We start from the raw sequence: 19,310 nt of genomic DNA on the forward strand, positions 1-19,310 counted from the left end.
CATTAAGCACGTTCAAAAATAGGAGATCATAAATTTTATTAAATTCCATCTACCAGTCAGCAACTTGCATTGGACAATCGATTCGATGATATCAATGCATCTATAATTTACATTAAAAAGGGTAAGATAAACCTCTAAATCTGGGGGAGGAAATGAGAAACTTATAATGAATGATGATAATTATGGGGGACAGGTATTGTTAACTGTACTGTCTTCTACATTCAATTCTTTTGTTTTTGTCTCAAAAGGGTCCAGTTTGGTACCTTGATCACTCAGTGGTTGGGCCCTTTTTATGATCTCTGCGCTTTCTTGATTCTATCATATTTTTGAACATTGTCAAAAAAAACTTGATGTAATTGATATTAATCATTCTATACTACTATGGTTTTATCATTCCTTTTGATATCTTGAGACATTCGCACATGGGTGAATCAGACATTCACTTATTTACTAGTTAATTTTAATGTTTAGTATGCTTTTATCATATAAAAAAGGTAGAACAAAGATATGTGAGAGTGATAGAAACAAAAACGTTTTTACAAGTGAATGTGACAGAAACGTTTGAAAAAAGACCCAAACCAAAATGAAACAGAAACGTTTGAAAACAGAAAAAAAAAATGAAACAGAAACGTTTTTGTTATCCGACTCACCGAACTATATATTATCTTTCTATATATATATCACATGTTGTGATCCATATTTTTTAGCCATTTGATATACAGTAAAACCTCTGTAAATTAATAATGTTGGGACTAAGACATTTTATTAATTTATAGTGATATTAATTTATCTATAAATTAACAATTATTATTTTATAGTGTAAATTAATAATTATTAATTTATAGATATATTTTTAATTGTTTATTTTTTAAAAAATTATGAATTGGAACAACTATAGCAAAATAAGATTAAACTTTCGGATGTTATAAATTTTATGGTTTAGGAATTGAACTTGTAATATTTAGAAAGCACTATTTACAATAAATTACAAATATTATAGACAAATTGACTTATACACATGAGACACATAAATTCAAATCTATGAATAATAATATCAATTCTCCTATTTTAATAATCTGTCAAATTATCAAATTGTAAATGATGCATATCTAAAAATTAAAACTTTAAATTTAATTATTTGTATGACATGTTATAAAATATTTTAGAGATATCATTATAGGTTAAAAATAAAACATTACAATTATTCTATAGAATTGAGCTTTAGGAGAAACATACACCGTTATATACTGTAGTTGGAACTACTAGTCGTCGTGATTCTGTTTTTGATTATTTATTACAAGTAAAGTGGATATGTATTAAAGAATTTAATACTTCTATAACAACTAGTATGAAAAAGTCAAAAGGTAAATATACTGATTTTGGAAAGAGTAAATTACACTCCATCTGAATAGTCTAATACCCATCCTCTGATTTCTTTTCTTTTTGTTTGTGGATTTTAGGATACATACGACTACGAATGACAAATAAGTTTTCGTAATAGTGTACATATATATCTATTAAATATCAAAATTTAAATTTAAATTTAAACGTAAGATAATATGTCCTTATTATTAATATTTCAGAAAGTTTGACTAGTTTAACAATAATAAAAGGCTTGACTAAGAAAGATTAATCGTAATTAGTGTTATTTTAAGAATGATATTCATGCTTTCTATAAAAAGAAAATCACAAAAAGAAAAATTTAATATATTGTGAAAACATAATTGGCAGCAAACCTGTGTTCTTGCCTGGTATATATCGGAATTTTCCTTCTGGTACCAACCTATTTGATATGGTTCATGTATCATTTAATCTACATAAATACGTACATAAAATATATTTATACGCAAGTATGTTTGTATTTAAACCCCTTGGTCTCTATATAAATAAACACGACACGACATATATATATATATATACTTCAGTACTAGACACAAACTTAAAGGTAAACTATTGAATAAATGGAGAACCAAAACAAAAGCTGTCTTGAGAAAGATCCAATGTCAGAGGCCAAATTAGACGTAGAAGTTGGAAGCCTCCGGCAGAGAAATGATCAAACGAAGCCGTTTTGTGCAAACTCATCACTGACGCAGCGTGAGATGGAATCTCTAGTGGCGATCTGTGATACCTTGATACCCTCCATCGACGGCTCCGGAGTAGGACACGTGGATGATGATTCCGTCGCTGAGTATTTCTCCGCCTCCGCTTCTCAGACCGGAACTCCAGACCGCGTAAGTGCTATTTACATACATACATGCATGGCCATATATATAGAAGATATCTACATAGTCACATAGATCCCAAATATATACACATATACACATATATAAGATAAGTTTTGGTTTTTCTTGGTTAATTTGTTATCTTTCTCGATCAAGGTTTGGTTTTAAAATTAAATTTGTAGCCAGGTGTTTTACAAAACGTTAAACCTTTTTTTTCTTTCTTTCTCAAAGGTGATTCATTTCCAAGATTCGACAACGTTAATTAAACAACAGTTTTTACTGGTTAGACTATATATAATAATTGGATTACATGAAGTGTTTAGCAACTAGAGGTTTATATATTAAATCTGTTTGGTAATTATAGTTGCATATTGCATGCGTGTGTAAATCAGTACTGTTGTCGCTAAAAGAAGAATCAGTACTTTAGATGACAACAAAAAATCAGTACTCTCCGTGAAATATAGATCCGACATATTTCGAGTACACCTAAATTCCGTCATCACGCATGCCATTGATGCCAAACATATCTCAAATTTTTCTAACAAAAAAGAAATATGTAGAAAAATATCTCACAATTAAATTCCCTTTTTTTTTTTTGGTTAATTCGTCTACTTTTTGCAACCATTTATTCGTTCCATATATGTATGATAATTAGATATAGGGTATTAATATTACTCCGATGACCAATTCAAATATTCCTTTTCGTGTCATAATTACATTGACAAGAAAGAAAGTCAAAATAGATTGATACTTATCTTGTTTACTAGTCAGTCTACTACGATGTTATACTTATTATTGGTCTTGGCTTTAGTCAATGTGGAGATTTTTTTATTTATTATTAACTGATAATGCACTATTAAAAAATTCAGAGAATTCACATTACAATTATAAAACTGTCAATTAACCTAGGCGGTGATAAATAAAAAATCTCCATCATATCAGTTAATAATGATTAATGAATCTGTTCAATGTATAAATTCCTTAAACCTGATTAGATAGTAGTCGATTCAGAGACTGCCATCAACATATCCACTCGAATTAGCGACACTGGTTTGACCGCATAGTTTTGTTGGCGATCCATACAATAAGTCTAAGGAGCAAAAACATTTAGGGTCCAACTGTTTCAAACAAATACAATAGCAATATAAAAAATCTTTTTATGCTAAATCTTAGTATGAAAACTGTTAAATATTTCTTTCTGATTCATATTATTTTCATCATTATTATTTAACCGTTTTTTTTATTTAATTATATCATAAATTCACAATAATATAGGTGGCAAAGTTAATGAGTGAGAGACTTGACCACCCGAAGAAGTGGATACTAAGAGTTGCATTGTGGTTTCTCTCCACTTGGATCGGAAGTTTCATCTTGTGCGGTCGGAGAAGTTTCACCGGCGAGTTTCCTTACTTCCGGATATTCTGCCGGCTGCCGGCAAAACAGAGAGAAGATGTTTTGCTCAATTGGTCTGCAAGCTATTTCTCACTCCTTAGAATGTTCTTTAAGTCCATTAAACTTATCACTGCCCTTGTCTTCTTCACTCAGGTAAATTAAACTTAAATCTTTGTTACTCATTACAATTTCTTATTTCTTAGTACTATATACGTACTCCTAATGTTTCTTTAAGTTTTATGTTTTTTACACACTATATTTTTCAATATCAAGTTTAATCTTACTCTACTAACTAATTAAACTTATCAAGATATTTCAGATTTACATCTCGTTCACTTCACATAGTATGCGAATATTATAAAACAAACTTTTACATAGAAGAATTTAACCATGAAGTCAAGGACATGGTAATGACCTGATTCTTAAATTTTGAGCCAAAATGCAAAATATCGATGTGACCATATATGGTAACGAGGTCTATATGGCCCAATGATTTACGTGTGGTGGACCTGTTGAAAAGTATTCTTCAAAGAGACTCATTACACGATGTATCCGGGAGGAACTTGTCAACTGCTGACAACTGATATAACTTCTAAAACGAATTAAATTTCTAGTGATTTATTAACTTTCAGGTCGATGGAAAAGGAAGGAACTTGTCTTGGAAAGCAATTGGTTACAATGGACCCAGCTTAGATGATAGTGATCTTCAAGAAGAACTAAATGAGAAGAAGAAGAAACCTGAGGAGATCTTTGGACCACTTTACAATGGCATCGTCGATCTCAAAAGCCCTAGAGAAGTCGTTACAAAGAAGTTAACCGATCGTGGGTTCACAGTTTCAACTCCGAAAAAGAATCCAAAAGGATCATCTCTCTCTAACCGGGTGATGACAATCAGATGTGATGCTGTGGTGGTTGGATCCGGATCCGGTGGAGGAGTGGTAGCCGGAGTATTAGCCAAGGCGGGTTACAAAGTGTTGGTGGTGGAGTCAGGAAATTACTATGCAAGAAGCACACTTTCTTTACTTGAAGGGCAAGCTATGGAGGAGATGTACTTGTCCGGTGGGTTGTTAGCGACGTCTGATATGAACGTAGTGGTTCTCGCAGGGTCCACGGTTGGAGGTGGTTCTACAATCAATTGGTCCGCCTCGATCAAGACACCAGAACATGTGATGAATGAATGGGCAGAAAAGTCCAAACTCAAAATGTTCCGAAGTGATTCATATCGAGAGGCAATGGATGTTGTATGTAAGAGAATGGGTGTTCAATGCGGATTTGTAGAAGAAGGGTTTAATAATGAGATCTTGAGAAAGGGTTGTGAAGAATTAGGGTTACCGGTGAAGAATATTCCGAGGAATGCTCCATCCGATCATTACTGTGGGTTTTGTTGCTTGGGATGCAAGAAAGGTCAAAAGCAGGGGACTTCAGAGACTTGGCTTGTAGATTTAGTTGAATCTGGTAATGGTTTGATCCTTCCTGGTTGTGAAGTGATGGAAGTCTTGTATGACTGTGAACAGGGGAAGAAGAAGAAGAAGGCGAGTGGAGTTTCGTTTGCGTTTGGAGAAGAGATATACGTGGTGGAGTCTAGATCGACGGTAGTGGCTTGCGGTGCACTTAGAACGCCGCATCTGTTGAAACGCAGCGGTTTGACGAATGCTAACATTGGGAGAAACCTTTCCCTACATCCTGTTGTTATGGCTTGGGGATGGTTTCCAGAGGAAGATAAATGGCCGGAGAAGAAGAAGATGAGCTACGAGGGAGGAATAATGACCGCAATGTCTAGCCTTGTAAATGCACAAACGCAGAGGTCATATGGCGAAACGGTGATTCAGACACCTGCTCTACATCCAGGAATGTTTTCAGGGATCACTCCTTGGACATCAAGCAATGATTTCAAAACCCGAATGCTCAAATTCTCAAGAACCGCGCACATTTTTGCGCTTTTGAGAGATAAAGGAACCGGAACAGTCAATTCCACGAGCTGCATTGACTACAACTTAAACGATGAAGACGAAGAGAGTCTAAAGACGGGTCTTGAGAGAGTCTTGAACATTCTGGCCGCATCCGGAGCTGTNTATCGAGAGGCAATGGATGTTGTATGTAAGAGAATGGGTGTTCAATGCGGATTTGTAGAAGAAGGGTTTAATAATGAGATCTTGAGAAAGGGTTGTGAAGAATTAGGGTTACCGGTGAAGAATATTCCGAGGAATGCTCCATCCGATCATTACTGTGGGTTTTGTTGCTTGGGATGCAAGAAAGGTCAAAAGCAGGGGACTTCAGAGACTTGGCTTGTAGATTTAGTTGAATCTGGTAATGGTTTGATCCTTCCTGGTTGTGAAGTGATGGAAGTCTTGTATGACTGTGAACAGGGGAAGAAGAAGAAGAAGGCGAGTGGAGTTTCGTTTGCGTTTGGAGAAGAGATATACGTGGTGGAGTCTAGATCGACGGTAGTGGCTTGCGGTGCACTTAGAACGCCGCATCTGTTGAAACGCAGCGGTTTGACGAATGCTAACATTGGGAGAAACCTTTCCCTACATCCTGTTGTTATGGCTTGGGGATGGTTTCCAGAGGAAGATAAATGGCCGGAGAAGAAGAAGATGAGCTACGAGGGAGGAATAATGACCGCAATGTCTAGCCTTGTAAATGCACAAACGCAGAGGTCATATGGCGAAACGGTGATTCAGACACCTGCTCTACATCCAGGAATGTTTTCAGGGATCACTCCTTGGACATCAAGCAATGATTTCAAAACCCGAATGCTCAAATTCTCAAGAACCGCGCACATTTTTGCGCTTTTGAGAGACAAAGGAACCGGAACAGTCAATTCCACGAGCTGCATTGACTACAACTTAAACGATGAAGACGAAGAGAGTCTAAAGAAGGGTCTTGAGAGAGTCTTGAAGATTCTGGCCGCATCCGGAGCTGAGGAGATTGGGACACATAATTTAGAAGGTAAGAGTTTGAACCTTAGAACAGCGAGTGCCGTAGAGATTGAACGGTTTGTGAGAGAAGAGAGTTCAAAGCCGTTGAAGGATTTGTCAGGGCAGTTATGTTCAGCTCACCAAATGGGAAGTTGTAGGATGGGAATTAGGCCAGAGGAATCCGCAGTGAGGCCAACAGGAGAGACTTGGGAGGTGGAAGGCTTATTCGTAGCGGACACAAGTGTTTTTCCTACGGCTTTAGGGGTTAACCCGATGGTCACCGTTCAGTCTATTGCTTATTGTATTGGACTTAACGTTGTTGATGTTCTTAAGAGGAAGTAATATATATGGTCTCATCTGTTTTTAATAGAACTTAGTTTTATGTTTAAAAATGAAATTACCTTTTTCCTAACAATTAATTAACTTATGTTAAGAATTTCTTTCACAAGTACCAGTTAGCGATAAAATCATTTTCTTTTATTAAAAATATTAGTATTAGTAAACAATAGCAAATTGATCAATAAGAAAACAGAGATTAGAAAAATGGATATTACTTCCTACACTAGTAAGGCAATAGATGATATGAAATACAAATCAAACAAAACAAAAAATATATATATATAAAAAGTTTCAACTCTTTAACTAGGGAAGGCTTAATCTATACTCAAGTCATATAGACCATGCCATTATTATGCTTTTTCTCTTTTTATAAAGGTCACACATTGACCTCGCCTTTAGTAAACGCAAATCATATCTGTTTCCTTAGAATGGTTTTGGAATATATATCATTTAATATTAGGGAAAAATATAAAAAAAGGAGTTCTTTCTAAACATTTGTTCATATACACTTTTTTTTTAAGATTGTCAATTGTGACGAAATGCCCTTACTAATAGAAATTGTGAAGTTTTTAAGAGTTTAAACCAAAAAACAAACAGAAAACCCATGTTAGTATACAACTGTGTAAAAAAAAATTTGAAAAAAAAATGTATTGGATGTCAAAAATCAGTTTGTAAATTGCTGATTTCTGGTCTAAATTGTTTAGAATATACTTTCTATGATTTTTTCAAGTTCTGAAACATTTAGATTATTCATTCTACAATTTGTACATCTTCTACGAAGTTTAGATGAAAAAATTGTTCTAAAAACTTCAGAACCTGAATTTTGTATGTTCTACAAAATTAAGAATATGTTTTCTACATTTTTCTTCATTCTACATCAATTCAGAATTCATTTTCTACGTTTTACCCTATATATTAAAAGAATTAGAAGATATATCATAGACATTTTAGAATTTGTAACCTGGAAACCTTAGAATACCCTAAAAATAGAAAGAAAATAAATTAAATAAGGAAAGTGAATATCTTTTAAATATTTTTAAATATTCTTAATTTATGGTTAAGATTCGTAATTATTGTTTAGATTTGTTCTAATACATTTTAGAATGCGTATTCTTAATTATTTAGAAGATAAACAAATTAAGAAAAATCGACATTCTACCTTAACGTGATCGGTCACCATCTCTTCCACCTTCCACGAAAATTTCCCTTACTTGTTTATGATGCAAATCTACGTTACTTGTGGTGTATGGACACTGGATGCCAACAAGGAGTGGAGATTTATTGATGATGAAGAAAAATCCATTACGAAAAATTAGGCCCACTAGATTGACATAATAAAATTATTTCGATTTAATTTTACTGTTTTTTAATTTCAGGAGACAAAAAAATCAACAAATTTTATCTGAAAATATAACTAAAGGTATAATTGGCTATTTTTATATCCTAAAACCTATTTAACCAAACTTAAAAAAAAAAAAGTGTACATAGACAAAAGTTGGGAAAAAGCTCTTTTTTTTTTTTATAATTTTCCCTTAATATTATAGTAATATTCTCCACTCTTTTATTTCCATATTTATCAAGAATTTGCTTCACATATCCAAAATTTTGAGATTTCTGTTGAACTTGTATTATACGCCATAATCTACTTCCTTTAAAATGGTTTGGGAAAATATCATTTGATACAATCAAGAATATTCTCCTCTCTTTTTTTCCTTCCTCAATCTTATATTATCTAGTTGGTGAAAAGTTTTGTCAAGCCTATTAAAAAAAAAAAATGGAAAAACTACTGAGAAATTGACTCAAACAATTTAAAGTATAGCATTAATGTTGTAGAATTTTATACATCTATGTAAGTGCGTCCGATTGATTTATTCCATTAAGGCACAAAATCATTAGAAACTATGCACAACCTTTATCTCTACTCAGTCGTGTTCTCTCTTGGTTTTGTTTCCTTCATCACATGTTTCGCCGCCGAGTTCAAGAAGACAAAGGTACGATGACATAAACTAACTTTCCATCAGAATAATATCTTATTTTTTGTGTGTGTTTCTTAATTGACAAAATCGAACCGAGTTTTCTGAAATATTCCAGTTGTGTATATATAGAAAGAAGATATTCGATGGGACAAAGAGAGGAACTGCTATATACCAGAAAGCCATGCGTTTGGGCTCGGATCAGCTGCTGTTCTTTGCTTTTGTCTTGCTCAGATCTTTGGAAACATAGCTGTCTTCCTAAATCACCGGACAAGAACTAAAAGAGAAGATGATTACAAGATTACCGATCTTAGTTTACCCACCGTTCTTTTTCTCCTTTCCTGGTATGATATTTTACTCTCTTCTTTTTCCTTTTTTTGGTTCTCATCTAATGTAACCAAGAATCTCCCCCGAAACACCTACACAAATCCTACTGAATTTGTAAGTAAGAGTGAGTAATTCGGTTTGGTTTTTCTGGTTTGATATAAACTAAAACCAAATACTGTAAACCATTTGTATATTGGTTTGGTCCGCTACAATTCCGGTTTGGTTGTTTAAGTTGTTTTGGACTAGGTTCGGCTTTAGTTCAATAATAACTTAAAAGTTTAAATATAATGAGTTCATTAATATGTTACTTATGTAGTCTGTTTGGGTTAGGTGACACTAAAATTGGTTTCAAATTTTGTCTCTTTGTTTGGATTTTGAAAATAATAAAACCAGTATAGCCTTATAACAAACTTCGGTTTTGTTTCAACTAAATCATTATGTTTGGTTCGGTTCGGTTTTATTTTAGGGTCAAGAGTTTTATTTCCCATCCTTGTATTTAAACCCTTCATATGTCATGTAACATCCAATATATAAGAAAGACAGGATTTCTGAGATTTGTTTCTTATTTTTCTTATCTTTCTTACCTATGTGTCAGGTCCAATTTTGTGGTAGTGGTTTTGATTCTGAGTACTGATATAAGCATGAGCCGAGGTCAAGCTTATAGAGAAGGATGGCTCGAGGGAGATTGTTACCTGGTAAAAGACGGTGTCTTGGCTGCTTAGCCATCCTTGGACTTGGAGCCTTGACCATATCAGCCACTAGGATCAAAGTAAAGAAACAACAACTTGTGAAAGTCTTAATCAAAGACCCAAACCAAGAACAAAAAAGTTCAATAGAAGAAGAACAAAAACATGATGAGTACCAAACAAACAAGTCAGAAACTGTCGTGTACTTGGTGGAAGAAGCGTCGTCCACTAATATAAGCAGAATCATATATATTAAAGTAGACTTCTGCTCTCTCCTTATTGGTTGTTTGGTATTTAATTGGTTTGAAAATTAATTGCCTTTCTTAAATTGCCCACGATCTTCTCAATTGTAGAGGCCAACAATTCTCTTTATTACGCAATTTATAGTCCTATATTCAAAAACGTTTTGGCCCACGATCTCCTAAATTTATTGCCATATAAACGTTAGGAATTCATATATTCTAAAAACCTCCATGATCTCTTTAAATGTAATCAAATCGTCACTCATTAATTTCCGATATAAATTTTTTAAAAACAAATCCTACATATCGGCTCCTTCTATAAATTATCCATCTTTCCATATTTTCATTACAACGAACTTCAACATTACCAATTATGAGTACCATTCCATTGAATGACCTTCAGCCAGGACGTGTTCCTCAGGTTGTTTGTGGCCGCCTTCTACGTAAATGGCATGCAAAAGCTTTCCATTTTGGCAAAATTATCAGCCTAGATTTCCTCCTACTGATGAACAGGTATACAACTTCCATACATTTATATATAGCTTTCTATCTTCTATATTTTTAAGATTAATAGAGGAAGAAAATGTAATGCAGTCTACTTTAATTCAAGTTTCAATACCCCAATACCGAGTTTACCGCTTCAGGGATGACCTTCACGAGGGGAGCATCTACAATATTTCTGAATTCCAAGTGGATACTAGCTATCCACAATACAGACTAACAGATCATCCCTACGTCATTAAGTTCTTGGATGGCACCATCCTTACATCCATAGAAGGAAACACAGCCGTGATTCCACATGAGATGTTTCGGTTTCGACAACAAAACGAATTGTGGACTCTTGCTGGAACTAATCAACATTTACCTGGTAGTGTTACCTCAATATTTATGTCTATCAACATGATAATTTGCTCATATATTTATTTGCTCATCCTCTAACAAGTATTCACCTTCCATATGTTGGTGGGGAAATAACAAAGATTCAAGGTACCATTTTAGATGACACATTCTCAGAAGATAAAATTACTTTATATTTGCGACTAGCTGAGTAAGTTTTCCACTAATCTCATCTATCTTTTACATGTTTTCTCCCACCTACTAGAACTTAATTTTTCTTAATTGCCTCTCTTAAATTGCCCACGATCTTTTCAATTGTAGAGGTTAACAATTCTCTTTATTACGCAATTTATAGTCCTATATTCAAAAACGCTTTGGCCCACGATCTCCTAAATGTATTGCCATATAAACGTTAGGAATTCATATATTCTAAAAACCTCCATGATCTCCTTAAATGTAATCAAATCGTCACTCATTAATTCCCGATATAAAATTTTTAAAACCAAATCCTACATATCGGCTCCTTCTATAAATTACCCATCTTTCCATATTTTCATTACAACGACCTTCAACATTACCAATTATGAATACCATTCCATTGAAGGACCTTCAGCCAAGACGTGTTCCTCAGGTTGTGTTGCCGCCTTCTACGTAAATGGCATGCAAAAGCTTTCCATTTTGGCAAAATTATCAGCCTAGATTTCCTCCTACTGATGAACAGGTATACAACTTCCATACATTTATATATAGCTTTCTATCTTCTATATTTTTAAGATTAATAAAGGAAGAAAATGTAATGCAGTCTACCTTAATTCAAGTTTCAATACCCCAATACCGAGTTTACCGCTTCAGGGATGACCTTCACGAGGGGAGCATCTACAATATTTCTGAATTCCAAGTGGATACTAGCTATCCACAATACAGACTAACAGATCATCCCTACGTCATTAAGTTCTTGGATGGCACCATCCTTACATCCATAGAAGGAAACACAGCCGTGATTCCACATGAGATGTTTCGGTTTCGACAACAAAACGAATTGTGGACTCTTGCTGGAACTAATCAACATTTACCTGGTAGTGTTACCTCAATATTTATGTCTATCAACATGATAATTTGCTCATATATTTATTTGCTCATCCTCTAACAAGTATTCACCTTCCAGATGTTGTTGGGGAACTAACAAAGATTCAAGGTACCATTTTAGATGACACATTCTCAGAAGACAAAATTACTTTATATTTGCGACTAGCTGAGTAAGTTTTCCATTAATCCCATCTATCTTTTACACGTTTTCTCCCACCTACTAGAACTTAATTTTTCTTAATTGCCTATCTTAAATTGCCCACGATCTTCTCAATTGTAGAGGTCAACAATTCTCTTTATTACACAATTTATAGTCCTATATTCAAAAACGCTTTGGCCCACGATCTCCTAAATTTATTGCTATATAAACGTTAGGAATTCATATATTCTAAAAACTTCCATGATCTCCTTAAATGTAATCAAATCGTCACTCATTAATTCCCGATATAAAAATTTTTAAAACAAATCCTACATATCAGCTCCTTCTATAAATTACCCATCTTTCCATATTTTCATTACAACGACCTTCAACATTACCAATTATGAGTACCATTCCATTGAAGGACCTTCAGCCAGGACGTGTTCCTCAGGTTGTGTGTGACCGCCTTCTACGTAAATGGCATGCAAAAGCTTTCCATTTTGGCAAAATTATCAGCCTAGATTTCCTCCTACTGATGAACAGGTATACAACTTCCATACATTTATATATAGCTTTCTATCTTCTATATTTTTAAGATTAATAAAGGAAGAAAATGTAATGCAGTCTACCTTAATTCAAGTTTCAATACCCCAATACCGAGTTTACCGCTTCAGGGATGACCTTCACGAGGGGAGCATCTACAATATTTCTGAATTCCAAGTGGATACTAGCTATCCACAATACAGACTAACAGATCATCCCTACGTCATTAAGTTCTTGGATGACACCATCCTTACATCCATAGAAGGAAACACAGCCGTGATTCCACATGAGATGTTTCGGTTTCGATAACAAAATGAATTGTGGACTCTTGCTGGAACTAATCAACATTTACCTGGTAGTGTTACCTCAATATTTATGTCTATCGACATGATAATTTGCTCATATATTTATTTGCTCATCCTCTAACAAGTATTCACCTTCCAGATGTTGTTGGGGAACTAACAAAGATTCAAGGTACCATTTTAGATGACATATTCTCAGAAGACAAAATTACTTTATATTTGCGACTAGCTGAATAAGATTTCCATTAATCCCACCTATCTTTTACTAGAACTTAATTTTTCTTAATTGCCTATCTTAAATTACCCACGATGTTCTCAATTGTAGAGGTCAACAATTCTCTTTATTACGCAACTTATAGTCCTATATTCAAAAACGCTTTGGCCCACGGTCTCCTAAATTTATTGCCATATAAACGTTAGGAATTCATATATTCTAAAAACCTCCATGATCTCCTTAAATGTAATCAAATCGTCACTCATTAATTCCCGATATAAAAATTTTTAAAACAAATCCTACATATCAGCTCCTTCTATAAATTACCCATCTTTCCATATTTTCATTACAACGACCATCAACATTACCAATTATGAGTACCATTCCATTGAAGGACCTTCAGCCAGGACGTGTTCCTCAGGTTGTGTGTGACCGCCTTCTACGTAAATGGCATGCAAAAGCTTTCCATTTTGGCAAAATTATCAGCCTAGATTTCCTCCTACTGATGAACAGGTATACAACTTCCATACATTTATATATAGCTTTCTATCTTCTATATTTTTAAGATTAATAGAGGAAGAAAATGTAATGCAGTCTACCTTAATTCAAGTTTCAATACCCCAATACCGAGTTTACCGCTTCAGGGATGACCTTCACGAGGGGAGCATCTACAATATTTCTGAATTCCAAGTGGATACTAGCTATCCACAATACAGACTAACAGATCATCCCTACGTCATTAAGTTCTTGGATGGCACCATCCTTACATCCATAGAAGGAAACACAGCCGTGATTCCACATGAGATGTTTCGGTTTCGACAACAAAACGAATTGTGGACTCTTGCTGGAACTAATCAACATTTACCTGGTAGTGTTACCTCAATATTTATGTCTATCAACATGATAATTTGCTCATATATTTATTTGCTCATCCTCTAACAAGTATTCACCTTCCAGATGTTGTTGGGGAAATAACAAAGATTCAAGGTACCATTTTAGATGACACATTCTCAGAAGACAAAATTACTTTATATTTGCGACTAGCTGAGTAAGTTTTCCATTAATCCCATCTATCTTTTACATGTTTTCTCCCACCTACTAGAACTTAATTTTTCTTAATTGCCTATCTTAAATTACCCACGATCTTCTCAATTGTAGAGGTCAACAATTCTCTTTATTACGCAATTTATAGTCCTATATTCAAAAACGCTTTGGCCCACGATCTCCTAAATTTATTGCCATATAAACGTTAGGAATTCATATATTCTAAAAATCTCCATGATCTCCTTAAATGTAATCAAATCGTCACTCATTAATTCCCGATATAAAAATTTTTAAAACAAATCCTACATATCGGCTCCTTCTATAAATTACCCATCTTTCCATATTTTCATTACAACGACCTTCAACATTACCAATTATGAATACCATTCCATTGAAGGACCTTCAGCCAAGACGTGTTCCTCAGGTTGTGTTGCCGCCTTCTACGTAAATGGCATGCAAAAGCTTTCCATTTTGGCAAAATTATCAGCCTAGATTTCCTCCTACTGACGAACAAGTATACAACTTCCATACATTTATATATAGCTTTCTATCTTCTATATTTTTAAGATTAATAAAGGAAGAAAATGTAATGCAGTCTACCTTAATTCAAGTTTCAATACCCCAATACCGAGTTTACCGCTTCAGGGATGACCTTCACGAGGGGAGCATCTACAATATTTCTGAATTCCAAGTGGATACTAGCTATCCACAATACAGACTAACAGATCATCCCTACGTCATTAAGTTCTTGGATGACACCATCCTTACATCCATAGAAGGAAACACAGCCGTGATTCCACATGAGATGTTTCAGTTTCGACAACAAAACGAATTGTGGACTCTTGCTGGAACTAATCAACATTTACCTGGTAGTGTTACCTCAATATTTATGTCTATCGACATGATAATTTGCTCATATATTTATTTGCTCATCCTCTAACAAGTATTCACCTTCCAGATGTTGTTGGGGAACTAACAAAGATTCAAGGTACCATTTTAGATGACACATTCTCAGAAGACAAAATTACTCTATATTTGCGACTAGCTGAGTAAGTTTTCCACTAATCCGATCTATCTTTTACACGTTTTCTCCCACCTACTAGAACTTAACTTTTCTTAATTGCCTCTCTTAAATTGCCCACGATCTTCTCAATTGTAGAGGTCAACAATTCTCTTTATTACACAATTTATAGTCCTATATTCAAAAACGCTTTGGCCCACGATCTCCTAAATTTATTGCTATATAAACGTTAGGAATTCATATATTCTAAAAACTTCCATGATCTCCTTAAATGTAATCAAATCGTCACTCATTAATTCCCGATATAAAAATTTTTAAAACAAATCCTACATATCAGCTCCTTCTATAAATTACCCATCTTTCCATATTTTCATTACAACGACCTTCAACATTACCAATTATGAGTACCATTCCATTGAAGGACCTTCAGCCAGGACGTGTTCCTCAGGTTGTGTGTGACCGCCTTCTACGTAAATGGCATGCAAAAGCTTTCCATTTTGGCAAAATTATCAGCCTAGATTTCCTCCTACTGATGAACAGGTATACAACTTCCATACATTTATATATAGCTTTCTATCTTCTATATTTTTAAGATTAATAAAGGAAGAAAATGTAATGCAGTCTACCTTAATTCAAGTTTCAATACCCCAATACCGAGTTTACCGCTTCAGGGATGACCTTCACGAGGGGAGCATCTACAATATTTCTGAATTCCAAGTGGATACTAGCTATCCACAATACAGACTAACAGATCATCCCTACGTCATTAAGTTCTTGGATGACACCATCCTTACATCCATAGAAGGAAACACAGCCGTGATTCCACATGAGATGTTTCGGTTTCGATAACAAAATGAATTGTGGACTCTTGCTGGAACTAATCAACATTTACCTGGTAGTGTTACCTCAATATTTATGTCTATCGACATGATAATTTGCTCATATATTTATTTGCTCATCCTCTAACAAGTATTCACCTTCCAGATGTTGTTGGGGAACTAACAAAGATTCAAGGTACCATTTTAGATGACACATTCTCAGAAGACAAAATTACTCTATATTTGCGACTAGCTGAGTAAGTTTTCCATTAATCCCATCTATCTTTTACACGTTTTCTCCCACCTACTAGAACTTAACTTTTCTTAATTGCCTCTCTTAAATTGCCCACGATCTTCTCAATTGTAGAGGTCAACAATTCTCTTTATTACACAATTTATAGTCCTATATTCAAAAACGCTTTGGCCCACGATCTCCTAAATTTATTGCTATATAAACGTTAGGAATTCATATATTCTAAAAACTTCCATGATCTCCTTAAATGTAATCAAATCGTCACTCATTAATTCCCGATATAAAATTTTTTAAAACAAATCCTACATATCAGCTCCTTCTATAAATTACCCATCTTTCCATATTTTCATTACAACGACCTTCAACATTACCAATTATGAGTACCATTCCATTGAAGGACCTTCAGCCAGGACGTGTTCCTCAGGTTGTGTGTGACCGCCTTCTACGTAAATGGCATGCAAAAGCTTTCCATTTTGGCAAAATTATCAGCCTAGATTTCCTCCTACTGATGAACAGGTATACAACTTCCATACATTTATATATAGCTTTCTATCTTCTATATTTTTAAGATTAATAGAGGAAGAAAATGTAATGCAGTCTACCTTAATTCAAGTTTCAATACCCCAATACCGAGTTTACCGCTTCAGGGATGACCTTCACGAGGGGAGCATCTACAATATTTCTGAATTCCAAGTGGATACTAGCTATCCACAATACAGACTAACAGATCATCCCTACGTCATTAAGTTCTTGGATGACACCATCCTTACATCCATAGAAGGAAACACAGCCGTGATTCCACATGAGATGTTTCGGTTTCGATAACAAAATGAATTGTGGACTCTTGCTGGAACTAATCAACATTTACCTGGTAGTGTTACCTCAATATTTATGTCTATCGACATGATAATTTGCTCATATATTTATTTGCTCATCCTCTAACAAGTATTCACCTTCCAGATGTTGTTGGGGAACTAACAAAGATTCAAGGTACCATTTTAGATGACACATTCTCAGAAGACAAAATTACTTTATATTTGCGACTAGCTGAGTAAGTTTTCCATTAATCCCATCTATTTTTTACACGTTTTCTCCCACCTACTAGAACTTAATTTTTCTATGTATATGCAGTGATAACAATGTCCGTATCATGGTATGGGATGGATGTACAGCTGAATTTAGAAAGTTATATGCTTCTATTGTTGGCAAATCAACAATACTAATAATCACAGCTGTCAATCCAAAGTCTTATGCAGGTAGACAATCTATATTTATTTTACTACTACAATCTTTACCCTCCCTAATAAATAATTATGCAGGCAATCTGTCATTGAGCACAACATACTCAACCCGTTTCTACACAGGTGACGCCTATGAAGCAATCAAAGTTTTTCCAGTTTTTTTCAAATGATGATAGTTTATAGTTTTTTTTTTCTTTTTTTGGTTTATATATGTTTTAAAAAATAGATGAATTTTGGTAAATACAAGAGACTTATTTGCAAAAAGAAAAAAAAAAGTTTTTGTGAAATCGTAAAATAAGTGGAGTATTTATTTATAACCGATATCGTGGTATCATGTAACATAATGTTGTTATGGGATAAAATAATATATTGTATTTGCTTCAAACACATACAAATTCAATTATATACTAATACTACTATGTACACTAAACTAATATCATTCATTTATATACGATTTTAAAATTTTGTTTATTTTCTGATTAAATAAAGGGAAATCTGCACTATAACACACTTTATAACGGATTTTAACCCATGGTATATTAATTTATTTTTTAAATATTTAACCCAAATGACACAACTTATGTTTTATTTGATTATCAAAATTATGAACTTTTTTTTTGTAATGTAGAAGGAAAAATCAGTTTCATTTTCTTAAATATAATATTTTGATGCCGACATTTTAATTTAAATCTGAAATAAAATTTGTAGAATATTAGATTTTTTCTTTATTTTTTTTAGAAAAAATTGAGATATTTTAATTTTGAAGAAAAACATAAATTTATTGTAGATATATTTTAGGAATGCTATGTTAAATGTAAAGATTATATAAATATAAACCAAAATTAATTTAGGTAAATAGGAATCAATTAATAGAGATATTTTATGAACTGATTTTATTTGTGATTTTATAGCCATATTTTAGTTATATTTTGTAAAAATTTTCTAGAGATTAACTTTGTAATTTATTATAGCTAAAAGAGTAGATTGTGAAATGTATTTCAAAATATTAAAATATAGATATAACCGCTATATTTTGAATTTGTAAATGTAACTTTTTGTAATGTTCAAATGTAATTTTCAACGAAGGTTCAAAGTTGGAATGTGTAAATTTAATTTTGAATTTCTGTGAGTAAAATGTAAATATATGAAAAGTTGACAATGATTTTAGGAAAAAAAAGGTTGAAAATGATATCCTAAAATTGTACAAGTCTGGACAAAAACCCTAGTATAAATAAAATAAGTGATGTAAAGCAAAAGGAGAAACAAAGGATTTGTTATTATTTTACAAAGTTGTATATAATTAATGGTTAACGCACTTATATTGGGAATGTTCAATGGACATAGCACCCATCAACCACTTAAGGTCACAAAGGATACCAATTAAAGAGCGTCGTGACAACTTGTGTATAATAATTATGCATCATATATGTTATTTTCTTCTATTATCTCAACTTATGAGTTATGACTGACGATTAGGAAGATTCGTTCCCAGTTATAACCCCACAAGCACAACTAGTGGGCTACATAACTCTGACTAATCTACGATATATACTTACAAGTTATAACACACAAAATAACGAAAAGAAGACTTCACACGTGTGAGAGATACCCCCACCCAGGACCAATACCTAGTCAACCATAGTTGACCTATTCAGATTTAAGTAAAAAAAACTCAACATGATCGAAAAGAGAAAAACATAATATGGAAAAATA

General features: G+C 33.6%; 1 protein-coding gene and 1 pseudogene across 3 annotated transcripts; both read left to right on the forward strand.

The window, feature by feature from the left end:
* LOC104723111 (long-chain-alcohol oxidase FAO4A-like) lies at window positions 1,904-6,901 on the forward strand. 3 transcript variants are annotated; one of them, XM_019231436.1, is made up of 4 exons: window positions 1,904-2,231; window positions 3,498-3,767; window positions 4,247-5,685; window positions 6,538-6,901. In XM_019231436.1, the coding sequence occupies exons 1-4, from the start codon at window positions 1,962-1,964 to the stop codon at window positions 6,872-6,874; spliced, it is 2,316 nt and encodes a 771-aa protein (XP_019086981.1). In that variant the 5' UTR covers window positions 1,904-1,961; the 3' UTR covers window positions 6,875-6,901. The 3 variants fall into 3 exon arrangements, with proteins under 3 accessions (XP_019086981.1, XP_010439725.1, XP_010439724.1); XM_010441423.2 differs by having other exon boundaries at window positions 4,247-5,018; window positions 5,871-6,901; XM_010441422.2 differs by having other exon boundaries at window positions 4,247-4,843; window positions 5,696-6,901.
* LOC104723112 lies at window positions 8,473-10,260 on the forward strand (annotated as a pseudogene).

The sequence above is a fragment of the Camelina sativa genome, chromosome 11 (genome assembly GCF_000633955.1).
Source record: "Camelina sativa cultivar DH55 chromosome 11, Cs, whole genome shotgun sequence".
Classification (NCBI taxonomy): domain Eukaryota; kingdom Viridiplantae; phylum Streptophyta; class Magnoliopsida; order Brassicales; family Brassicaceae; genus Camelina; species Camelina sativa.

What these genes read in the sequence shown, in the direction of transcription:
- LOC104723111 (XM_019231436.1), top strand. Translation starts at nt 1,962, where the DNA reads ATGGAGAACCAAAACAAAAGCTGTCTTGAGAAAGATCCAATGTCAGAG. An exon ending in AGACCGGAACTCCAGACCGC is followed by an intron (nt 2,232 to 3,497) that starts GTAAGTGCTATT and finishes ACAATAATATAG; the next exon opens with GTGGCAAAGTTAATGAGTGA. An exon ending in CCCTTGTCTTCTTCACTCAG is followed by an intron (nt 3,768 to 4,246) that starts GTAAATTAAACT and finishes ATTAACTTTCAG; the next exon opens with GTCGATGGAAAAGGAAGGAA.